Genomic DNA, 26,257 nt, shown 5'->3' with positions numbered 1-26,257 from the left:
TGTCCTATTTTTTATATAACTACACTACTTACGGTTTTAAATTACACGCCGTTTTATCAATATTCACTGCTGAAGTGGTTACAATTTCACGAACTTGACGTTATGTCTCTCCATGTCACATAAACAGGATCTTAATCTTTTGCGATTCTGCTAAGTGCTCTGAATAACTTGTGCACAGTAAACATCCTTTCGTCCAGGAAATCCTCATATCATGTCATAGATAGAGGTCTGCGCGGATGCGGATATCCGCATCAAAATGGGTATTTGCGGATATATCTCTCTTTTCTGTGCGGATAGTGGATAATGTTTCCTACATTTTTTTCTACCTAAAAAAATGCTGTGAATTTTCTGATAATGGTGGGAAGAGCACTAGAAACGTTCGTTTTGAATTAAAAGTTTTAAAACCAGTTGAAAAATACTAAAATCAAAATACAAGTGTGTTTCAAGCTTGTGACTCAGTGACAGCAATAGGACAAAAAATGACACTAGAGAGTTGTCCTTTTATTGCTGTTTTCAATATTTTTAGCAACCGTTTTGTACAGAAAGAAACGACAGGCCCCATCGCCACTCCTCAAGTACCGCTATTTGCTGTAAAAAAGAAAAATAATTACCGCCAAAGCCCCTCTGATAAAGCTGAAAATGACCTAAACAGAAAGAAACGACAGGCCCCATCGCCACTCCTCAAGTACCGCTATTTGCTGTAAAAAAGAAAAATAATTACCGTCAAAGCCCCTCTGATAAAGCTGAAAATGACCTAAACAGAAAGAAACGACAGGCCCCATCGCCACTCCTCAAGTACCGCTATTTGCTGTAAAAAAGAAAAATAATTACCGCCAAAGCCCCTCTGATAAAGGTGAAAATTTTCAGACCATTCGCCTCGAAGAGGAAGAAATGTCTTCAAATAAAGTTTTTCTAGCCTGAGAAGTCAGGAACCAAAACCCTAATTTAAAACACCGCATCCCCTTCCATAAACTGAAAACTGGTCAGCAGAATTATCTTTGCCTTTTGTGACAAACTGGAGAAGCGCGTAGGTCACCAAAATAGTAAACAAATCACATCATACGTTCATCTTTCTCTCTCTCTCTCTCTCTCTCTATCTTAAAAAGAAAGAAAGAAAAAAATCTTCTTCACTGTTTCCTTTGAAGTACAGCAGATACTGAATGCACATTTGCAACCCCACAGATTTCTCTCTTCGGAGAGGTGCCACAGACCTCAATGAACATTCCGAGGGATTGGAGTTTTGTAACAGCAGTTGTCTCTTTCTCTTTCTTCTTGTGTGTATGTGTATATGTATGTATGTTCTGGGCCTCTAGTAAAGAAAGAAAGAATAACCAATGCGTTTTTTCTCCTACCCTAAATGTGTCCAACAATGAAATGAAATGAAATCTCTGAGTTTTACGTCCCACGGTTATGCCGGCTAGGCTAAAGGAGACGGTGATAATGAGAGATGAGTGAAATGGTGGAATGAAGAAAGTGGGAGGAAACGGGAGTACCCCGAGAAAACCCACAAGCACGGTGTTTGTCCACCACAAAGTTCACTTCGCGGAGGCTGGGATCGAACCCGGGACCCCAAGCACCAGAGGTGAACGCTCTACCACGGAGCCACCGCGCCCCCATGTCCAACAATGAGTGGGGGCTGCAAAGAAAAGCAGTAAATTCTAAACTTCCTCCATTGCCTCTTCCCGAAATTAACGGTATAGACTTCCTATTTGTATTCGAAGTTACGCGTATTTTCACTTCTAGTTTCAGTAAAAGCGTGATCGTGAAAGCTTGGGTTGATTTTGAGTTTAACGTCCCGTTCAGCAGCGAGGCTATATGAGACGTGGACCTACTGATTAACGTGGAATCCGAACCACATGAGCTCACGCCGGGAATTGAACCTGGCTCTCCCACTCCAAAGGCGCGTACGCTAACCGCTTAGCCACGAAGGTGCTTAATTGTAAAAGCATGCATTGTATTGCGTTGTTGGTTTCGTCACTTATTTTTTAAATTTAGTGCAATTACTGGTGCTAGTGTCAGTTCGGGATATGTGGATGTGTTTGCGATCCTGTGATTAATTTTTATTTCTTAACGATTGTTTCTATTTCACCTTTGTGTTTAGAAGAAATGCCCCCTTTTGTTATGAGTAATGATGAAGTTTAAAAACTTAGTGACGTGCTCTAAAATTAGTCGGTTGAGGGGATATTACCTACGTGGCATTATTTTGGTCCGATATCTGCATTTGAAGATCTTGGGTAAGTACATAAATCGTTCATTAATTTCTAATTTGTATCTGCACGGTTTATATTGCATTTTATTTATCGTAGTTATCGTATTTATTTGGATCACGAGGAAACTGATATAATATATTGTTTCGTTTGATTCAGAAAACTACGTGTATTATAGAATATGAAAGTTGTATATATTTGCTACCTTATTATCTGCGGATGCGGATAGAGATGTTGCGGATGCGGGTGCGGATGCGGATAGAGATGCTGCGGATGCGGTACGGATGCGGATGCGATATTTTGTATCCGCGCAGACCTCTAGTCATAGATTATTAGCTCAGGGATGTGAGATTCAACTCTGCTGGGTTCCAAACCATGTTGACATAGTTGGTAATGAAGAGGTAGACGTGCAACGAAAGTTACTATCCATGAAGAAAGAGTTTCATCTTCCCATCCCACCATGGATCTCCATTTCTATTCAATGCTTGGCTGCATCACCACTTGCAGTTCAAATGAAACGAGGCTCTCAACAATAAATTACATGTGCTGAAACCTGCACTTGGTGTCTGGATCACCAGCTCAAGATGTTTTCGACAGGAGGAACGAATTCTAACTCAACTTCGCATTGGACATTCACACTTAAGACATGGATTTCTACTTCGTGGCGTGTATGCGGCCTGTGGAGCTAGACAAAACATTCAACATCTGCTTGTGGATTGTCCTCATCATGTTCAGCTTTGAGCTTACTTGCCCTATCAGCAGACTTACCAATATTCCCTCGGAGATGACCATCTAACGATTTCTTCAAGTTTTATGTTTCTTTGTCATCTCCATGTCCAGCGCGCATTGTGATAGTCCTAGTCTTTATACTTAATTAATTTCTTGCTTCCTTCCTTCTATGTTTGTCCTGTGTCTGTTGTCACTTGAAGCATTTTTCATTTCCATTTCGATTAACAACCCCGAAAAGTATTTGACTTTTTTCATCTTTCATACTAACTTGGGCCTCTACTGTAGTACTTTTATCACTGTGTTTACATGTGTCCTATCTTATATTTTCTCTCATGGAGATTCATTACTAAATTTTAGAAATTGACGGGTGAAAAAAAAACAAAACAAAAAAAAAAACTGTAGTATAACACACCCACTCCAGTTTCTTATTCTTACTCTTGGCCCAGGCAATATAGAACGGATTTGTTTGTCTATAGACAGATGTTGGTGCGTAATTAGTTGGAGCACGTGCGTCCAGCATTGCCAATATATTAGGTATATCAAGAGTAATCCTGTTCAAGGTATTCGAAATTCGTGACAAGACATCAGAGAAGAGGGCATCAGTGAATGGAAATTAAGCTTAGGTGAGAGGAAACACAGAACATTGAAGAAAGATATCACCAGGATGGATTGATTTAAATCAGTCTGATTTAAATCACTTGATTTTTTAAATAAAAATCGCTGATTTAAATCAAATTCCGAAATAAATTAACCTAAAGTGAAAATAAGTAAAATCCCATTTCTGTTCTGTTATTTCGATTATGGAAGAACATAATACAATGGAATAATCATAAAATAATGAGATCAAATGTGTGTACCAATACAGTATGAAAACAAGAGTCATGCAGAGGATGATTAGGGAAAATCTGTTGTGAACGGGTAGCGTGGCAATCTTGCTTTCTTCTCTTCGTAACATCTAAGGTTTCAAAATCGTTAACAATTCCACCTCGGAAATCACAATCGAGACGAAAATTCTTTTGTGTGTGCGTCTGTTTGTTCCCACATAATAGGGGCGTATTTACAGGGGACCGATTCCCTCTTCGAAACTTATTTTTTATTATTTTTTTTAGATTTTATAACTTTAGGCAAAATTTATGTATTTTATATGTATTTCGTGCCGCAAGCTAGTTCCGTTTTTTTAAAAATATGCCCCTGCCAAATATCAGTAACTTTTGAAAAAAAAATGACATGTTGATAAAATGTGCTTTACTTTTTCCTTAATGCATAAAAAACGTTGTTTGGGAATAAAGAAAGTTAAACGATTGGGGTTTAATTGAAAATTCAACCCCAATACTTTCACTTAAATAGCACAATTAACATTTAATACTAATTCTTAATGTCTTTTTTCTTCAGTTTGCGACTTGTATTATACAAGGAGAAAGATTTGATTTAAATCAGAAAAATCTATTTAAATCCAAAAAATCATGATTTTTTTCCCCCACCCACTCTGGATATCGTAGTGAGTCTCGAGCTAGTCCGACCTAAATGTCTGCAAAACTCAATCAACATATGGAAGATCAGTTTCTATAACCATACTATGAGAAGAGCTGCATAACCTCAACATCCGAGTCAGGTTGCGATTTCAGAAACCGCTGTTAATGTCGTAGCACTTAAAAAAAATGGTACCGAGAACATAAAATATGGACTGCCGATGATTGTAACAGTTATCGGGTTTATGTATTGCAAACTCCCAATCCGAACTGAGCTCCCTTGGCCGTCAGTTCCCCATCTTGAATATTATTAAACATCAACGGTTGTTTTAGAGCAGCGACTCCGCGAAAGATTTCCCCGTAAATCATGACAGATGCAATTGAATACTCCACTTATGGATACTCCAACATACTCTGGAAAAATTTAAGAGTTATATTCCGCAATTCTGCGACGAATACAAGCAATCTAAAGTACTCCAACGCTATATTAATTAGATAAGATAAGTTACTTTTAGTAAGTGTTTCTTCTATTTTGTTTATATGTAATGGGAACAGGGAAACCCCAAATTTGGAATATAACCTCAAAATTAAAAATAAATAAATAAATAAAAAGTACAGTGTAAACGTTTGCGGTGAAACACTTCACCATACAATGAGAAGTAGATGGAAAATAAAAGAAAGAAAAATCTTTCTTTTTCATATTTCTTCCCATACGTACGACCCGTTACATACATAGTCATTCGTAGTTAGGCGTCACGTGATTATATACGGGATTTTTGTCTGTCAGTGTTGCGAGTCAACATGAACAAGATTGAAACTACAATCGTAGCTGCTTAAGAAGAGAAAACAAAGAATGCAGAAAAATATATACGGTTCCAGGCATCTCCTACTTACTTAAAAATGTTTGAAGAGAGCTTTCGTAACTCTGTATACAGATTTGCGAGAAGATGAGAAGTGGTTCAGTTATTTTTGTATGTCAATCCAGTCGTTCGATAAATTAACTGGAAAAATTACCTTTAAATTAATATATATATATATATATATATATATATATATATATATATATATATATATATATATATATATATCCCAATATGTCCTATAGACTATAAAAATGTAGCTAAATTACTCACCCCATCTTTTCTTTGTTTCATTGCCCATATTCTCAGAGGAAGACAAACTTCGTTTACACATCTCGTTCCGTGTTTGTGCATGACTATCATGGTTCTTGTATTCTTTACAAGAGGAATCCCATAAGCACATGGACGGAGATAGAAATTGCCTGCTGGGGGCAGACCTTTTGATCGGTCTCGAACCTGTGGAATACTTCCTAGACGAGTGTGGAGTTAATATATGTTTGTCAAAAAGTTGGGGAGGGAAATGTCCCCCATAGCTCCGCCCATGCATAAATATGGTCTTAATTCAATCTTAGTAAGTCTTTCAGGATCAATCTCCCTTTTGGTTTTGCTACTTTGCATCTTGATTTTTAAATTTTAAAGAGAAGCGGCTGCTGCGGCTTCGAAGCACTGTGCGGGACTGTGTAAGCAAAGCACCCATTTGCTCTATGGCTATCCGCCTTCCGTAGGATGTAGAATTGATGAGGACTTGCGAAGAATCCTATGCGCGTGTATTCTTCCACGAGACTGCAAGCTTCCGTGAGAGCGAATGTAACAATCTTGTTATCCGTAACACGGAACTCGGAGCTCCAGATGACTACGTAATGGGTCTATAGTTTAACGTTTGGGTGATAATACTTATAGTATACTTTTTAAGTATGTGTGATTATGTTTTCAGTATATTCTGGTGAGTGATTCTTTTATATCATGGATGCCCAGTCTTTCTATGTGTGAGGTGTACTTTTCATTTTAGAAATTACTGATGGTCTACGCACTTGTCTAGTAGCATGCTGGAGAGATTATAAAACGATGACAGTGAACGAGATAGGCAGTATGACAAAGACTATTGAGGATATTTCTCACAGCTTGACGTCGACTAATAGACCGCTGTCGAAGCGTTGACCATCCTTCTTTCTTTCTTCATATACGAGGAAGAATCAGAAACTAAAGTTACAAGGCCGAAATTTCTGGAGTTTCCTGTGTTATAGAAGAATAAGGAATGTGCGGTAATTTTAATACATGGAATTCGCAACTGTGCAGAGTTTCAGCTATCCGCCACCTGCGGCGCTAGTTGTAGATAAACACAAATGGCGGCTAGTTTGGAAAATTGGTCTCGCAAGGTCCGTTCAGTTATTCGATTTCTGTGGGCGAAACATGTAACCGCGACTGAATTTCACCAGCAGCTGGTAGAGGTTTACGGAGAGACTGTAATGTCTCATTTGCTTGTCGCAGACTGGTGTCAAAAGTTTGCGGCTGGTAGAGAAAATGTCACCGACGAGAAGCGCAGTGGCCGACCCAGCACAGCATGAACATGTCGACAACTCTCCTTACAGCCCGAACCTCGCTCCAAGCAACTTTTCCTGCTCCCGCACTTGAAATAGCACCTAGGAGGCCGTCGCTTCGCTTGAAACGAGGAAGTAAAACACTTCATAACATCGTGACTGAACACTCAAGGTAAGGATTTTTACCAGGAGGGCATCTTCAGACTCATCGCACGATGCGACAAGTGTCTCAACCGATATGGAGACTGTGTCAAAATATAACCTAATGTATGCTCTATCTGTTGACTGTATTGGTTGTATGAAAAAATATATATACAGGTTTCGCTGTAGGCTTTGTAACCTTACTTTCTGATCACTCCTCGTATTTATATATATATTGCTTAATATATTATAAAATGTAGTATACTATTTTGTTGATGAATTGCATATTAGTAAAATGTATTTCCTTAACAGTGTTACGAAGTTCGACCAGCATTCCATGAACCATCGCTGTTGAAGATGGATAGGTGTGCCACTTGTAAGTATTTTCCTTCACATCGATGTATTAACACACAAAAAACTGGACTCATGCTTGGATCTCCTACTTGCCTGGTGATGTACACAGTACGGCAATTAGAAAACGAGTGTATATATATATATATATATATATATATTGTGAAGTTAGTTTTCGCAAGGAAGTTTTTCAGTGGTGAAACTTTGGTGAGACCTTGGTAACGCGTCCTGTAATTTCCCGCTTGACCAGTCGCCAGTGTGGCGCTTAGCGCGATTATGTATAGACGCATCGTACGATTTTGTAATACCTCGTCTTCATTTCAACAGTGCGACAAATAGTAAATATCAAGTTCTGTGCGCGCTTAGAGAAAACTACGATGCGAAAAATTTAAGATGTTGAAAAAGATTTATGGGGACAACTGCCTTTTTCATTCCCATGTTTTTGAATGGCACAAGGGAATCATTGCTGGTAGAGAGTCTGATGAAGATGATGAGCGACAAAATCCAACCAAGTTCATCAGAAAACTGAAATTATTGACAAAGTTTGGTTTGCATAAACGAAATACAAATCTCAGGGTAATTTCAAAACTGAAGAGATAAATAGCACGACTGTTCACCAAATAATAACGAGAGATTTGAAGAAACTTGATGAGTGCTTGTGATCTAAAGACTTCTTTCCAACACTTAATTTCGTATTCCATTCAAAAACACGCCAGCGAAAATGGCAGTTGTCCCCATTAAACTTTTTAAATATTGTAGATGAATCCTTTCAAGTTTTTGTTTTTGCCCACAAAACTTGATATTCACTCTTTGTTCCATTATTGGCCAAATATCAGAACAATATTGTTTGCTTAGCCGCGTTACACAACATACTGGCAGCAAACTTGAGCTAGACAATTTTGCAAATGTTTCCCAAGGCTACATAGAGGATCCATCATCATGAAAAACTTTCGTCCCAAAACTAATTTCGAAGCAGAGGAACCCTTATCGTTTCCAGATTGCTATACTGTATAATTATATCTTTGAAGTCCTTGAGTTTTTTTTTTTTTTTTTTTTTTTTTTTTTTTTTTTTCAAGCAGCACTGTGTCATGTTATTACACATTTCAAATCTACTTGTGAAACGAAAATTCATAGTGTTACATTTATTATTCAGTGCTGCAAACTAAGGACGTTACAGCGTCACAAACATCCAAATTTTGCTGATCTCTACAGCAAAAATAATTCAAATGAGACAAACATGGCAATGCACATCCAAAGTACTTTAGTGTCTAATATGATACGATCAATCATGATACGACCGATTTCGAATGAATACGGACAAAGTAACAAGAGATTGAAAGTTGACTTTTCTCAAAAGACTTTATTTCGAAAAACTGCTTACATTAATACCTCATCCAATGGCATAGTTAGTTTTCAGTGGATGTGAAGATGGCAATGCCATTTACAGCAATTTGATATATAAAACCGTTTTGGAGATACGGTAAAAACAGTTAAAATTTGCAACACTACTTAAAAGTAGTAATTCCGAAGACTTACTTTAAGTACGCCTAATGAAATGTATTGTTATAATATTATAGAAGCAAAGTAAATGAAAAATAGTTTTAAAAAGTTTCCATAAATACGCCATTTTAAACAATATATCAAATTTTACCCTTTTTCATATTTTCCAAATGGTTTGAGATACTAAATTGCTGTAAATGGTTTTATAATCTTTATATCTGTTGAAAATTACGTGCGTAATTTGATGTGATACTTATCTAAATACTTTTTTGAAATAAAATCTTTTGAGAAAAAGTCAAATTTTCAATTTTTTGTAACTTAGTTTCTGTTTGTTCGAAACATGTCATACGATGACCATTGTATTCGATATTGAGTTACTTTGGATTTTGTATGTGCATTAGCCCGTTTGTCTCATTTGCATTATTATTGTTGTAGAACCCTTCAAAATTTAGTTGTTTTTTAATGTTTGTGATACTATAGCATCGTTAGTTTGCAACAATGCATAACAAATGTATGTATTAGTTTTAAATGTAGATTTGAATTTGTAATAACCTGAATTACTGCTATTTGGAAAGATACAACTTTGTTGAGTTGGCAGCACAGTTAACCTTCTGACGCCAAATGATGCCGTCCTGTCTATATTTGCATGGTACAAAATTTCAGCGTTTTTTGTCTGTTAGTTTAAAAACTACAAAGGCGTATCAAGATGAATGAATCTCCTTAACTACGTAGAAGGAGAACAACTCTATATACAAGATGAATGATCCACCCTGTATATAGAGAGGTGTTCTCCTTCATACGTAGTTACAGTTAAAACCAACTTACCACGTTAAGAAGTATAGAAAATAATTCCTTCAATTCATGTATTTATTTCAACATGGTTGCCAAAGAGATATCAGATTACTTCTCAGCTTTAGCTTCTTGAAAATTAAGATTAAGAAATTGATTTGTTCGTAATTTAATGCCTTTTTACCAGCATCAAAGATATATATATTATAATTATTATTCTTTCATAATCACTCGTAGAAGTAAAGAAACAAATAAAAAATCTTTCCTTGTTTCAGGCCTGTTTGGTATACGAAATTATGGCGTTGATATTAATGGTTACGTGAATGACCCAGAAAGAGGGCTTTGCATATGGTTACAACGACGGTCGGCGACCAAACAAACGTGGCCAGGGAAGCTCGACAACATGGTGAGTTTCTTCATAGCTTTTTGGAGAGTTCGGCTTTCCGACATTATTTCAAAATATTTACCTAATTCTTATTTTGTCTCTAGTATGTATGAAATTTCTGTTTTTTCAATGTAGAAATCCTAATGCCAATATACTGAGTCATATTCCTATCTTAATGCAATAAATAACGCTGGTAAGAAGTAGGACTTTAAACGTCAGAATGGGTTATGTGTGCTCTTAGATCGAGTTTACGGCGATCAAAAGAAGCTGTGAGACACCCGTCGAAGCTTTCTTGCTCCTGTAAATTATATTAGCGATATATATGGTATATATAATCACTATTAAATGTAAAAGACGTCGTCCTGATTGAGTGATCAATACCTAGGTCAAACGACTTCAGCCAGAAACTTGAAATTTGGACAGTACATAGGTTTTGTGAAATAAGGTTCGTGCTAGGAAGGATTTTTTTTTCTTAATTTGACGTGAAAGGTTGCAGTTATTATAAGATATACATATCTTGGAATCTTTTATGATTTCAGACATGAATTTAGTATTTAGATTTTCATTTAAACTTTTCATTACAGTGTTTTTTGACACTTTACCCAGAAGAGAAGAAAAGTGCTGGGTTGGTTCACTAAGATCCCGTACGAACTGTTGGCTTCGAGTTCAGGGGAATTCTACATGAAAGACTCAGAAAGAGAAATGCAAAATATTGACTGTAGTAACCAGTAATGCTTAGGAGCATTTGCCTAGTGTATGTGTACAGGGTGTTCGAAAATAACACCAAAAAACTTCGGGAAATGAGTCCGTACACGCCAAATTTCAAGAGGCCTATTTTGGACAGTCTCAGAAACTAATGCACTCTTCGCCATAGGTCCGTATGATCTTCTCCCCTTATTTTGATATGAGGAATCACGTCTTACGGTTTGTCGGTATAGTCATTAATACCCTGTATATACTAACATAAGTATATTAAGGAGGCGTCATTCCAGAGTTACAGCCAGCCGAACATTGGTCAGAACGTTAAAATGAATGAAGGATCATTACTAAAGAACACAGTGTCGGATGGAGGTTGAGTAAAACATAATACTGACTGTCTCGAACCTAGACTCCATTAATGAACCCACTAATGTGGAATTGGGGTGGGGGGGTGGAATACTTGTACCAAAAATTTATAAAAATATTTCTTGAAAGTATACCACCTAAAACCTACAGAATACCCGAATGTTATTACGAGGAAGAAGTTGCTGCTTTCAGTTCTGAAAACCAAGAAAGAAGATTAAGACAGAAAACTGATAATCACGACAAATTTAGAAATACAAGGTATTCTAATACACATTTCAAAATTAGTGAAATTAAGTCGGTGACCAAATTCAGTGGTAGGTGCGAGGATATCCCGGCCAATATATTTTTAGAAAATTTTGAACAAGAATTTGAGTTGATTGGCGCAAGTGAGCATAGTTTCCTTAAAATTTTACCACATGTTTTATTGCCACCCTGTTCGGCATGGTTTAACGCTGTTAGAAGTAATTTATGTACCTATTCAGATTTCAAAAATGATCTGTTTCAATTTTGAAAATGACTTTTTGATGGCAAATCGGGAGGCGCTTATTAAAAATAGACATTATGATCCTAAAGTAGATAAAAATCTCACTGATTTTGTAATCACGGCATTTCAAAATAGTTACTTCTATATTTCAATTTTATCCGTCTTTTTCTGTTCTTTACAAATGGGCACCGATTTTTTAATGTTCGTTCTTTTAAATCATTACTGGAAATTAAAGGAATACAGCTTCTGAAAAAAGGTCAATTTAAATTAAAAATTTTATTGTGAAGGAAAACAGAATCATAGTATAACGAAGTACATGTCATTTTAGTAAAGTTTAACTCCAGTAAGTTCAGTATAGTTTAGAAACCACATTTGTTTGTTAAGTTAGAGAAATTTAAATTCTGTTGGCGTTAACCAACGATAGTCAAAAACCAACCAGACACCTTTAACTTGAATGATGTGTTGTCAATGCATCGGCTTGCACGATCTTCATTTGTAGTTTTCCAAACCGGTATTCGCTGTCCTTTAATTCAAATAGCTCGCACACTACTCCTTGTTCCTGGTTAAAAGACACAGAAAACAGCGTCCCCACAGGAAATTGAACCTGAAACCTTGTGTATTAACCATTCAAAAACATGAGAGTATTAAGTTAAATTAAAATAAATACAAAAATTAAATAAAACCTTTTTTTCTAATTCATATGTGTGCTTTTCGTTTCTTCTTTGAAACGGTAAAAAAGATAAAGCAACTGAAGTCAAGCAAGAAAGTCTATGTCTTACATTAAATGTTGAACTTGGCTAACCAAAGAAGAGAAACAAATAAAAAGTAAACATTTCTTGGTCAAGTTTCAAGGGAAATAAATACTTTTATTAACTGTTGGGCTGATTTCAGAAACACTTGCCAAGTTCTTTGTGGCACTGTGTGGAACGTAGATAATTGCAACCTTTGGATTCCTGCCAAACCTAGTGTAGCCAGCCAAAGTTCCTCCTCACTCCAAGGTCGGAAACGAAAAAAAAATGTTACTTAAATTACTCTTCCGTACTTTATTTGTTGGTATCTTTTTACTTTTATTTTTGTCGCTTACAATTTGATTTTAGAAAATAAACACTTTGTCGTCGAATATAAAGCAATTCGTTGTGCTACATTTGTTTCTGCGTAGGATACTTGGTGTTAGGTTACATTTTCATTATACTTTGAAGATTTTAAAAGTGAACGAAGAATAAAATAGGTAACAGGGAAAGCAAAAGAAACATTGAGAAACAAATAAAATTATTTCAAAGATCATGAAATTATTGAAGAAAGAGTTACGAAAAAGACTCGTTAGTATTTCGTGTTGAGTTTTACGTGATTATGGGAAACAAACGCGAATATTACCCCCCCCCCCAAAAAAAAAGCGATGAAAAATCTCTGGCCTTGAAAATATAGGTAAGGAGAAGAATGGAGAAAATTATCTGGGATAACTGAAAAATATGAGGAGGTGTGACAAATTATGAAGAAAAGAACAGTAAGTAGAAAACAAAGAAAACTGGTGGAGGATATGTTAAGTGAAAGCTTCACAAGACGCACAAGTGACTTCCCAGTGAATTACATAATAATAATAATAATAATAATAATAATAATAATAATAATAATTTAGTTTCGTTTCACAATGTGAAATTACGGTAGACTTTCAAACTACGCGATTTCAGTACTCAAAACTCGAAGTAGTGCATCTATATCTACTTGAATAGAGTAATAAGATCAAAGATAAAACCTGTTCCTCTGACACTGAAATCCATACCAAAAAGCCATTACTCGCTATCTCTTGCTGTTTTTGCTTTATAGAGATTATTGAAACCGGAAATGCTAATTGATATCTATTATTTCCAGTTGAAAAGAGGAATAAAATCAGAGGTGAAACATATCCTTGTAGTCCTGAATCCATTTCAGAAAACTACTTGTCGATATTTATTTCCGTTTTGTCTATTATGCGATCAGTAGCGTAACCGGAAAACGTATATTTTTCACCATTTACGGCTTGAACAGATATACAAAAATCGAGACAAACTGATTCTTGGGACGCTGAATCTATTTTTTTAACGCTTTTCGACTTCTATTCTATGAAAATAAGCATTTAAACCGGAAATACAAACAACTTCCGGTTTTATTATAGTATTGTGGGTGGTGATAGTCTAGTACATGCATAGAGTTTCCTCATGGCTATATGAGTTATCGACTTTTGGTGTCAAAGATCGCGGTTCTATTCCAAATAGAAATAAATGTTCGGTTCACGATGCTAAATTGGACACTCACGCCTCATATAACACATGTTTCGATAAGGAACATAAACTCCAAAGAAAAGAAAAAAGAATAAAGCAATGAAAAATATAACATGCAGTGTTACGTGGACTTGTATTAAACGTTGAATATCCGTGTAATAGATACTCAGTTGTTTCACAAACACCAAAATGTAAGTTATTGATTAACAGTGAAACCCATATCGTTTATTTCTATCCAGTAGTGTGATACCAATGAATTGTTTTATGTTATTACTAGAGACCGGATGTTAGGCAAAATGCCTATTCTTTAATATTAAAGATATGATCAAAAATAACGTTTTAAAGTTTATATAGGAGGTTATAGTTTCGATTTAAGACAATTTTATTTTGCCTATTTCGACCTTTACTGCCTAAATATTTGCTTTAGTGCCTAATATTGCCTATTCTATGCATTTTCTTCAAAATAAGCCTTCATTGGGAAAATATATAATTTATATAATATAAATAATACATACTTATATACATATATTAGGTGTTTGTAAACATAAGCACGTGGTACGTTACAATATATACACAGGGTGAACTTCAAAGATGTGCACATACTTCCGAGGTGATTGATGATATCAAAAGTTCTCTTGTAGTTTGTCGAATTCAGTGTCGTGTGCGAGTGAAGTGATGCCAATTTGGAATCGAAAATCGAATCTTGACAATTGGAATGGAACAGATGGATGTGCACATACATTGGGAGGTGATTCGTGACACGAAAAGAAGACAAAAAATCCTGTTGCATGTGGAATTCCGCGTCGTGTACGAGTGACAGGGGTGCCAACTTGGAATCGAAAATCGAATCCTGACAATTGGAACGGAACAGATAGATGTGCACATACGTTGGGACGTGATTCGTGATATGAAAAGAAAACAAAAAGTCCTCTTGAATGTCACGAATCACCTCCCAAAGTATGTGCATACTTTTATGTCTCGCTCCAATTGTTAGGATTCGATTTTCGATTCCAAGTTGACCCCCCTGTCACTCGTATACGACGCGGAATTCCACAACATGCAAGAGGAATTTTTGTATTCTTTTGATGTCACGAATCACCTCCCGAAGTATGTGCACATCTTCCAGGTTCATCCAGTATATAAGGAAGCATAACAAGCTTCGTTTTTATATATACAAGATATTGACAAAGAAGCATGTTTCTATATTCTTTGAGCATTGTTTATGACTTGAATCTATTTTTTAATGGTATCGAGTATTTATCTTCATTATTTCGAGCTACATTTTAGTGCCTATTTTACTGCCTACGTTTAAAATTTTTAGTGCCTATTTGCCTGCCTATTTTCTAGGTTTTTCGTGCCTAAACATCCGGTCTCTAGTTATTACATTGAAAATGAAATGAAATCTTTGAGTTTTACGTCCTACGATTATGCCGGTTAGGCTAAAGGAGACGGTGATGATGAGGAATGAATGAAATGGTGGAATGAAGAAAGTGGGAAGAAACGGAAGAACCCCGAGGAAACCCACGCACACGGTGTTTGTCCATCACAAAGTTCACTTGGCAGGGTTGGGATCGAACCCGAGACCCCAAGAACCAGAGGTGAACGCTCTACCATAGAGCCACAGCGGCCCCTGTTATTACATTGAGTAAATGTTTGGATGTTCACGATCTGTTTACTCAAGTAGTGACACCAATCTCATGTCTAGTTTATACATACACAGTAACACTGTAAGCGCCAAGCCCCAAAATCAGACGTTTTACTCCGTGGTTACTAGCGTTTACTGACCTATTAAATAACACGTGAAGTGGGCATAACATATATCCACATGGTCTCCAATAATAGACCAAGTGTGCATAATGTGTTAAATGGACATACTATGTGGTGCAGAGAGAGAGAGAGAGGTGGTGCAGAGAGAGAGAGAGAGAGAGAGAGAGTGAAATTCATAAACTGGAAAACATATGAAGAAAATACTTTTAAAAATTGATGCATGTGTTGCACGTGATTTGTTCATTGTTTATTTATTTATTTTATCATTCCTATTTTTAAAAATGTACTATCTTTCGAAGATTAAAAACAGTCATTGACTGTCTTGGATAACATATATGAAGAACACTTGTGCTCTGTAACCCACATGTTCAATATCTTGACTTTATGACCTCATTAGTGTTTATTTCATGCTATCGACACGCGTACGACACGAAACTTAATCATGTGTATTTGGTTGCCGGTAAATTAATTAAATACAGACTGTGGAAGGATCTACGAATGAAGTTGTGGTAACGTGAATTACGAATTAAACTATCACGATCTAAAAGTATGACTGTGTAAATATTTTTGACAAACGATTTAAATTAGAAGTAACATTCCGGGATTCAGACATGGCATCTTTACACTATGAGGCTAGTGTACATTCATATCCATACTTCTTTCCAATTGATGCCTCAGGGGGCGCGGTGGCTCAGTGGTAGAGCGTTCACCTCCGGTGCTTGGGGTCGCTGGTTCCATCCCAGCCCGCGCCGTGTGGACTTTATGGTGGACAAACACCGTGCTCGTGGGTTTTCTCGGGGTTCTCTCGTTTCCTCCTACTTTCTTCATTCCACCATTTAATTCATTCCTCATCATCACCGTCTCTTTTAGCCTAACCGGCATATGTGTGGGACGTAAAACTTAAGATTTCATTTCCAATTGATGCATTCATACACGTACGTAAAATGTCATGTATAGTATACCGGTCGGTTGATTGGAACCACTTAGTTTGTATCAAATGTAGAAGTAGGAGCGGAGAAAGCAGAACAGGTGACTAGTTTTCGATACCTGGGTAATATTATTAGTGATGATATGAAGTGCGAACATGAAATAAAAACAAGGATAGGGATAGTGAAAGAAGCAGTTAGGAAGAAGAGTGTTTTGTAAGTCCTTGGGTAAAGATATGATATGAAATGAAATCTTTTAGTTTAACGTCCCACAATTTCACTCACTAGGCTAAGGAAGATGGATGATCAAGGCAAGCAAGTGATGATGCAAGAATTGATGGAATGAAAAAGTGGAAGGAAACCTGCGTTTCTCCCCCCCCCCCAAAAAAAAAACACAGACACGATGTTGTCTATCACAGATATGATGTTGTCAGAATTTGGCAGTATTTCCGCAGTTAATTTAATAAAGGAAGATGTGATATGTAGAGATACTTTTAAGTACTACAAGGGCTAGTCAGAAAATACTGGAAATCTATTTTCTTACCCGTGAAATACACTAAGCTAAGTAAGGTAATCTCCGTTGAGTTGAATACACTTCATCCAACGCGTCTGCCACTCCTGGAACACGTGCTGGAAACTGTCATTAACGAAAATGCTCCCCTTTTAGTTCATTTTTCAGACAGGAGAAGAGAAAAAGTCACAAGGGGTTTAAGTCTGGGGAGTATGAAGGATGGGGAACATTCAATAGATCTATGGGCCAAATGCTGGATAACAATTTCACACGTGAAGATGTGCATTGTCGTGGTGAAAGCGCCAACCAAAAAGGTGCAGTTCCGGTCGCTTTTATTGGATATGTTTTGCAGCAACGTCCAAACAGACTTTTAATACTCACTAGTAACTGTCATATGTTTGTTTGTATGATTTGAGTCCCTTTCAAGTAGTGAAGCTATATGAGATGTATGTGGGATCCGAATGATATGAACTCCCATCAAAAATTGAACCCAGGTCTCTCACGTCAAAGGCGCGTATGCTAACCGCTTAGCCAAGAGAGAGCTGCAGTAACTGTCGCATGTAGAGGGATTTCATGTTGGTACACCACTCCACGCTTCCATGCCGGATTCCTGCAAACGAATACAGAACTTCAAAGCAGTATTGCTTTTCACAAATCGACTCCACTTCATATGTAGTAGATCAGCGAACTGGTATGATTCGCTCATATCCTGCACAGACGTATCCTCGAGCGAACTTCTATTTTTATCCAACAATCAGAGCTGATCCGTTTTCTTAATGCAGTATTGTTTTAACAATGTTTTCTCGCTGTGTGTGATAAAAAAGAGAAATAAACTCCCAGTCTTTGTTGATGGGCCCTCGAAATTAGACATAAATAAAATTTTCTAGTAAATTACATTTCAGTGTAATTTCATTTTTCTGTTAGTAATCACAAATGAGTAGTGTCTCTTCTTAGCTTCATGTAACATTATATTCAAGGGTTACGCAGCCACTCACAAAACTTTCCTTGGCAACTTGATTAGAATTTCCTTCCTAAAATATTGTTTCGTGACTTTCTTAAAGGTCATATTTACCGGGTCATCCCATAGGTATTGTCGTATTTTTGCACCGTGAGGAAAAGAACGGTAACTTATCTGGAGCACTATCATTCGAAATATTTTTCTGTGTGATAAATCTTAAGGCTCGTCATTAATCTCACTCTCTACTTTTTGTGAATTTTAGTGAATAACGTAAAGACAATGAAGATAATCAACACTGTGAAATTAAGCCAGATAGTATCTACAAAGCGATATTCATATGAACTAATAATTGTTTCAAAGACCTTTCGTATAGTGTATAAATTTGGGTGCTCCGCAACTATGACGTCATAAACTTCGCACCCAAATTTCTGATCTATAAGAAAAGCCCTGGAAATGGTTATTAGTTTATTAATAGAACTTTGTAGAAATAACTTGACTTACTTCATACATTTTTAATAATATTCTTCATTGCCTTTTAAGTTATTTACTAAATTTTATAAATGCGGGGGTCAGTTTGGCGAAAAGCTTTAAGTTCCTAAATTATTGGCTATCGAAGCTGGGGTTTGGACTCAATCAAATTATCCCAAACACATCAATAATTGTTATTTAGAACAAGAAGTAGGAAAAAATACATGGAATATACCAGTTACATGTTAAACGTTAAATAAATGCCGTGTGTACTTATAACAAAGCTGCTCAACCAACGAAGGACAAATTCTTTTTCGCAATTGGAAAACTTATTACTATGGTCCCAGTTACTAAACGGTTCAACCGTTACCGTTTTTCTCGTGATGCCGAGACGAGAAAGACAATGTCGATTTGAATGTGGAAGAGAAAATGTAGAAATTTCCCCCTTCTTCCCTTCGGAGCGGAATTTTCAAAATCTCTGGAACACGTGTCAAATTATTTTTAATGTTGATGTTATATATTGAGTTTCATGTTCCTAACTTGAAAGGTTCCTGAGACCCTCTGTTTTTGGAAATTATTTTAAATCTCCCTTCCCCCTTAGGATACGCATTTTAATCAAAGCGATATGATAAAGCTCATTGTGAAGCAGATTCTGTGTTGAAAATTTCATTTCAAACTGTTCTTCCTGTTATATAATATATGTAGAAATTTCAATTACGGAAAAAGGGCTATAATATGTATTACCACGATAAATAGAATTCTTAACTTGTGAGTATTGGATATTAAGTGGATTCAAACTTTCTTCTTAAGTCCCTTGTACACTTGTCAAAAATTTGTTTAATTTGCAATATTGAGATCATACCATCATATAGTACGGATTAAGATGCTAGTTTCAGGCTGAGATTCGATTAGTCTCCAAGAATGGTCAGAAATACTGCATTTTACTTCTGCTTTAAGCAAAATAAATTTGATGTAAATCATAGATTTAAAAAAAAGAAAAGAAAAAAAAACACTAAATCGTGTTTTAAATCGACCCTGGTACGGCAAATTAGTTACAATATCAGTGCTGGAAAGGAATTAATAGTTCAAACAAACAAAAACTTCCTCTCGTATCGAATCTGTGAATACCCAGGTTGGTCCTGTTATAAGAAGTTATAGTATATTTACTAATTTAAACAATTTTCTATTGGTAGTAGTATCCTTATTTAAATTACGTGCTGAACTGAACGTAACCATGTCTGTCAAATATATGAAAAATAACTAGATATGCTCAATATATCTTGAGCTGTTTTGTATGAAATTTATCTTAATATTTTGTTATTGCTTTATCAGGTAGGTGGCGGCCTTTCTGTTGGATACGGAATTTTAGAAACTGCCATTAAAGAAGCCGCTGAAGAGGCGTCTATACCTGAAAATCTCATGAGGAATCTGAAGCCAGCTGGAAGTGTTTCGTACGTGCTTTTATTTTATTTTTATAGAACTTGTTAAGCTGTTAGTTCATGCCTGATACCTCTTTCATTGCTTCAATTATGCATTTTGTAGTTCTGGCTTCTTTTTTCGGGAGTACGTAGGTTTAGAAAGCTATTCTGTTCTTGAATTTGGTTATGAAAAAATTATCAGGAGGAAAATCGGATGGCAAAACAAATATATCAACCAGTCTACTGTGTACCCACACATAAGTTCTGTCGAATTTCACGTCCTAGCACTATACGCAATTTTCAGATCTTTCCGTTTCGTGCTGTGTATTTAAAAAGAAGGGGGGGGGGGGGAAGTGTTAGCAAGTGTTTGCTCTTGTAACATGTTGGTTGTAGTCGTCATTGTTATTGCTACGTCAGTGAGAGCAGGTCAAACATGGGAACTACAAATGATATACGGATCAGTATGCTTTACAAGCTTAAACCGGAAACAAATGTTAGTAAAACGAGAAGAAAAATATCCCAGACGTTTCATAGGAACGTGATAAATAAGCGAATAATACAACTGTAGTTTAACAAATTATACACAAATTAGTACAAATAAGAACGATACTATGTCCACAAGCTATAGACAGCCATGCAACATTAAGCTCGTTAATGGCCAAATATGTGATATAAATAAGCATTCAATTGCAGTGCAAAAACCATTTGCCAACATCTCCATATGCTTGGTTGCAAAACGTATGAAGTGAAACAGTGTGTCTGCGGCTTAGAAAGTGACATGAGCAAATCCATATGTTTCTTTGTTTTCTCATTACAGCAGGGATCCTTTTCTGGACAAATTGTTGAAAGTGCGATGAGAAGAGGGTTGCTTACGATACTTCTCAGCGCTGTCATCCCAATGAGCCCACTCCGAAACAACCAAAACCACCGCCTAATCAACAGAAAGTTATGCTCTGTGTTTAGTGAACCGCTAGGGGTATCTTTCACTTGACTAGACAATCAGTAGGACTGTGTACTCACAATAATTAGAAGCTGTGCGTGAAAAATTGAAAATCAGAAACCCAGTGCTTGTGAATTGCATGTGATATTCTGCTTCAGAACAGCACGAATCAATATCACCCGTGACATCCGTTCCACTTTGTTGAAACATGCTAATGCATTCCCTGTGCTTCCCAGGTATTACACCGTCCAATCACCATTTAGTCGATTTGTTAGGCGACAGTTATGAAACCTTAAGGGCATGATTCATACAGTTAATGATTTCTTTGCTCACGTTCTGCTGTGTTCTATCTCTGTGAGATCTAGAGTTTGCTTTCAATTGTTGGAGACAGATGTTGCTGCTGATGAGGACCATTTGCGGTTGTTCATGTTATCGCATCTTTCTCCTTGTATGATCAAAATCCAGCACAATTTTTCTGGGTACTTAGACATTTCAAAGATTGATGAATTGATAATTTCATGTGAACTTCCAAGTCTACTAGTTCTCAAAACATGATGTCAGATCTAATAATGAAACATACTAAGCATCTTTCATTTTCGCTATGACGTACTTAATTCACTTAAAAGGAAGTGAAAATACACTATGCCTCATTCAACTTGCAGAAATGAAATATCCCAATATTACCTCTTGGATGATAGTACGAGCAATGATGCTGGAACAATTTGTGGAATAAGGAAGTGGGATGCTGCTGGAGAACTCCCGAGAAAACTCAAACTACTACAAGCTGTAACTCAAACTATTGTGGTAGACAACATGCTACCCGTGGATTTCTCGTTAGTCTCCCGTCTCTCCCACTTAATTTGCTGTGATTCGCATAATTATTTGCTTTTGCATTGTGCAATTCTTGGTAAATAATTACGGATAATACTTCGCTTATAATTGTGTGTAGTTAAAACTGTTAAAAGTTATTTGCCAAATTATATGAATTGTTCTAGTTTGTCAGTAAGTCTATTATTGTATATTATTTAAATTTATTTAATCAAAACTTCAATAGAAAGCATAATACCAAGAAAATATATATATTAGTTCAGATTAGGTATGTTCTGAGACTAAGTGTGTTATTATTATTAATATTAATATTAATAATATTGTTATTTTAAAGATTTTTCTTCGAAAGTGAGAGAGGCCTTTTTCCAAACACAGAATTCGTTTACGACTTGGAACTGCCGTTAGATTTTGTTCCATACAATAGCGACGGAGAGGTGGAGAGCTTCGAATTATTGCCAGCAAAGGTACTTTTCTTTCCTGTAAATACAGTTGTGTGTTATGTATAGTATATAGTGAATGGTTATATGTATAATAAAAATTTCCCGAAATAGTACCCATTTAACATGCTGTAAATCCAAATTACGTTTATTTGTTATGTTCCAGATTGTGATGAAAATTATTTTCTGTTAGTATTTCAAAACCTATTCGGAAGCCTTCTTAATATTAAAGATGATGAGAGCTTGTGACTTTGAGTTCTTATATTCTTGAAGAATAAAATTTTTTAACCGCTAGTAAGATAATAGAAGAATAAGGAAAGATACAATGATAAAATATTACTTATGTATGATCACAATATACAGTTTGCTTGTATATAATTTATGTAAATTGCTTTGCTGGCAAAATTAGCTTTGAAGTTTCTTCAGATTACTTCAATTCTACTGAGATGGAGGTGAGCATAGTATATTCATTACCACTGAACCAGTATCTGAGATAATGTCATTATATCTAGTGTATCATATATTATGTATGTAATTTATACTGACATACTATTAATCTTTTAATTTTTAGGTAGAAAAATGAGTTAAGACTATATATTCAAATGTACACGCCTTTTGTAGCAAATGATTCTCATTTGAAGAAATCTGAATGGATTTTGAAATATTAACAAAGAATAATTATCATCACAATTTTGGATAGTAACAAGTCAATATTTTTGGCATATAAAAAACTCTTTGAGTTTTGAGGATACTCATTTTTGTTTTAAATGTTGATAGCAGAACCCATTCGATATTAATGGAGGCTCGGATTAAAGTGCTCTTATGTTTTAAATGTGTAACAGTGTGTATTCTGATTTGAATCTGCAGCTTCATAATTCACCTACCTTTCTGTAACATTCATCTCCTTGAGCTAAGGTGAGTTATTATGATTATTTTAACGTATATTGAAGAGAAGGTTTTTATCTTACATTTCACAATATTGAAGGATCACACTGAGTCACTATATCTTGGGAAAAAGGGTTGCGTTTAAGAATAAATATAGAAGTGTGATTGGTTATTTTGTTAGTTGTAGTAAAGGAGAATAATCCAATAAAGAAAAAAAAAATATTGAATCCAGGGATTAGCTCAAAAGATTTAATACTGGTATTCAAGAAGTAATCAATTATTGAACCCAGGGATTGGCTCAAAAAATTTAATACTGGTATTCAAGAAGTTTATACATAGACTAGTCTTCTGTACCAATAATATACGGATTACCAAAAATACAGTAAGGCGGCGGCCCTCTAATACCCATTGTATCAGGGAAAAAAAATCATCCAACCTTCCTTGTTCAATCGTCCAACCTCCTAGAATAGAAAGAGAGGTAGAGAAAGACCAAAAGGAAGTGGATGGACATAGTTAAAAATTTTCAGGGAGAAAGGTCTAACAGAAGAAGAACTCCGGGATAGGGCTTTATGGAGAAGTCTCATCAGGAACGTCAACCCCACGTAAGTGGGAAAAGACAGGGAGAAAGAAGACAATGTATGTAGCAATGTAGTACGTTATGAAATAAAAAAAAAGAGAGAAAGAAGAAAAAGAAAAGAAAAATTAAATTTAGATATGGACGTATTTCAGAAGAATTGGTTTAACCGTATTAGCGTGTTTTGATTTGCAGTGTAGGTACACTGCTTTAAATTAGTAACCGGAAAGAAGCTACTTGCGTACATTTAAAATGAAAATATATCTTATTGAACTTTTAAAATTGCTTCATAATGCTTGAAGAAATAGAATAAAGCTAAAATTTGACATGAAAACTAAAATTGTTACACAAAAGGACTATCAATAGATTTTCGTAGATCCGAACAAGTACAAGAAAGAAAAAAAAAAAAAAAAAAAAAAAACTAATCTGAGTTCATAATAAATATTGATATGGTATTTAACTAGAGGCGATTCTTCTTTCACTAAATAATTACGAAGAGATAATCTGACTTAAGGTGCAATTTTGGGACATTTTTTTTAAAAAACAACATTATTGCAATGTGCATTCAATCAAGAAATTTCTGGTGAAATTAAAACTTTAACTTAATAATACAGTATTATTCAGGTATAAGGAATAATGGAATTATATGTAGAAAACCCTGTCAATCCATACTGGGTCGTAAGTAGTCACCTTAATTTTAGATTGTGTTTGGGATTAAGTTTGGGGTTATATTATTATGTTAAGAAATAAGATTTCAACTTTCTTATGATTGCTCTATATACGTAAGATTCTTTTGAGTCCTTATAATAAATAATTTATTATTCCAGGATACCTTAGAAAAAGTATTTTCTCCTGAATTCAAAACTACAAGTTGTCCTGTTATTGTTGATTTTCTCATCAGACATGGACTTATTAATGCTGAAAACGGTAAGTGAGGCTAGAAATGCTGCAGACGTTTTGTTGGTTTATCACCGTGACAAGAATTTTTTGTTTGTAAGTGGAGTAGTACAGTATTGTATAGCGTTGTTTTCTGTTATAACAACCAAAGTTAACATTGGAAACCTTTGATGTTTCTAGTATTATTGATATTATCTATTATCTCTTTTTGTTATTGCCTTCTGCTCTCTCTCCTCAACTAAATGTTGAGGTAAAATTGAAAATAAAATTTCCTTTCTTATAGGATAGCTTAAGATAGGCGGAAGTTAGCCGTGTAATCAGTGCCTGCGTAGCTTGATCATCGGGGCGAAAAACAATTAAGCAAAGGGTTAGTTTGTGAATAAGAGAAAACAGTTACTATATAAACAAACTAGCAGAATTGCCATTCTTCGAAGAAAAGAATAAGGTCTATGAAAAAAAAATTGAAAGGTGTATGAATTCTTTATCAATTATTGATGGAAGTTCTGTTTCTTTGGAGTTGCTTAAACGCTCACCTCGTTTCCTCCCTTGGGGATCACATTTCGTAAAAATCCATCTTATCGTCAGGTTAGTTCACAAGGCAAATTTCAAGGTTGTGAACCTAGTTTCGGAGATTAGTAATGAACATATATATATAATTTACGTGTTATAAAAATGACGCCAAAGACTACAGTACTATTCAACAAGTCAAAATAAATTGAATATATATATATGTAATTGTGTACTTTTCGGGTCCTTTTCTGGCACTATGTGGCAACGTCGCAAATAAAAAAAACTATAGAGTAGATCTGCCAATCCATCAAATAGTTACATAGATTCTTTCCAGATGGCAGTTTAAAGTCGAAAGATTTGACACTAGCATCACTAACTAGCGTAACGATCGATATCACTCTTCAGAATTTGTAGGGCAATAATAATAATGATACCAACTTAACCTGCGACGTTGCCACATAGTAAGATTTTTTTAACTACCCATAGCGGTTGAACATTTTCGCTTTATTTTGACCTGAAGAATAGACCTTTGTTATCCGTGGGCGCCATTTTTAGAATACTCGTATATATACCTAGGTGCATATATGGATATTCTACATATATATACAAGGTTGTTCAAGTGTGGAAACACCAAATAAGAGGCACAACTTTAAACGAATTACAAAAGTAGCAATATAGGTTAGTAGTAGGGGTGGGGAAAAACCCTTAGGACATGTGATGTCGGCGGCCATCATCTTGGAATCTGTCATTTTGAATTCACTTTCTTAAGTGGAAACCATATGTTGCAATATATTGTTCTCATCTGAATTTTTTTTCAGAAATTCAATGCTGTTGTTGTTGTTGTTGTTATTATTATTATTATTATTATTATTATTATTATTATTATTATTATTATTATTATTATATTTATTTATTTTTGCTTAATCGCTTACAATAACGAAGTCATGACCGTTTTTTTGTTTTTACAACGTCAGTCACATATCACACATTTCTCCCGATTAAAGGATGTGTTCTGTGTGTTTTCCATTCCGTTGAATTGTCTGTCATTCTTTTTCCCCATTCATCCAAAACCTTCCGTGAATTCCAAACACCGATCGGGATAATTCTCTAATATGTGCTGATGCACTTGTAGCTTGTAGGGGTACCACTTATGAAGGGACAAAACACATGATGGATGTGCGACTAACACCATTTTTCTGGGATAAACAACTAGTACTTCAAATTCGGACTTCTGCTAAATGCTCTCAACTCTGTTATTGACATTGTTTTGTCAGTCACCGTGCATAACCTGCCAGATTATGGTTTGTTGGCCACGAACCTGTTTCCGTGAATTTCTTGATCAGCTTCTTTACTGTTATATGG

General features: G+C 35.6%; 1 protein-coding gene across 1 annotated transcript in view; it reads left to right on the top strand.

Moving 5' to 3' along the window:
- The window catches only part of LOC145673338 (uncharacterized), a 92,921-nt gene that overhangs the window by 45,276 nt on the left and 21,388 nt on the right, over positions 1-26,257 (top strand). Inside the window, exons 3-7 of the mRNA XM_081742949.1 lie at positions 7,257-7,320; positions 9,860-9,990; positions 19,739-19,857; positions 21,927-22,056; positions 24,316-24,415. Of these exons, the coding sequence (XP_081599075.1) occupies positions 7,257-7,320; positions 9,860-9,990; positions 19,739-19,857; positions 21,927-22,056; positions 24,316-24,415 (544 nt within the window). The remainder of the gene's footprint in view (positions 1-7,256; positions 7,321-9,859; positions 9,991-19,738; positions 19,858-21,926; positions 22,057-24,315; positions 24,416-26,257) is intronic.

Source organism: Thermobia domestica, chromosome 16 (genome assembly GCF_964235325.1).
Source record: "Thermobia domestica chromosome 16, izTheDome1.hap1.1, whole genome shotgun sequence".
Taxonomy (NCBI): Eukaryota; Metazoa; Arthropoda; class Insecta; order Zygentoma; family Lepismatidae; genus Thermobia; species Thermobia domestica.
Note: the sequence above shows the minus strand (reverse complement) of the source record. Positions and strands in the feature narration are given on the sequence as shown.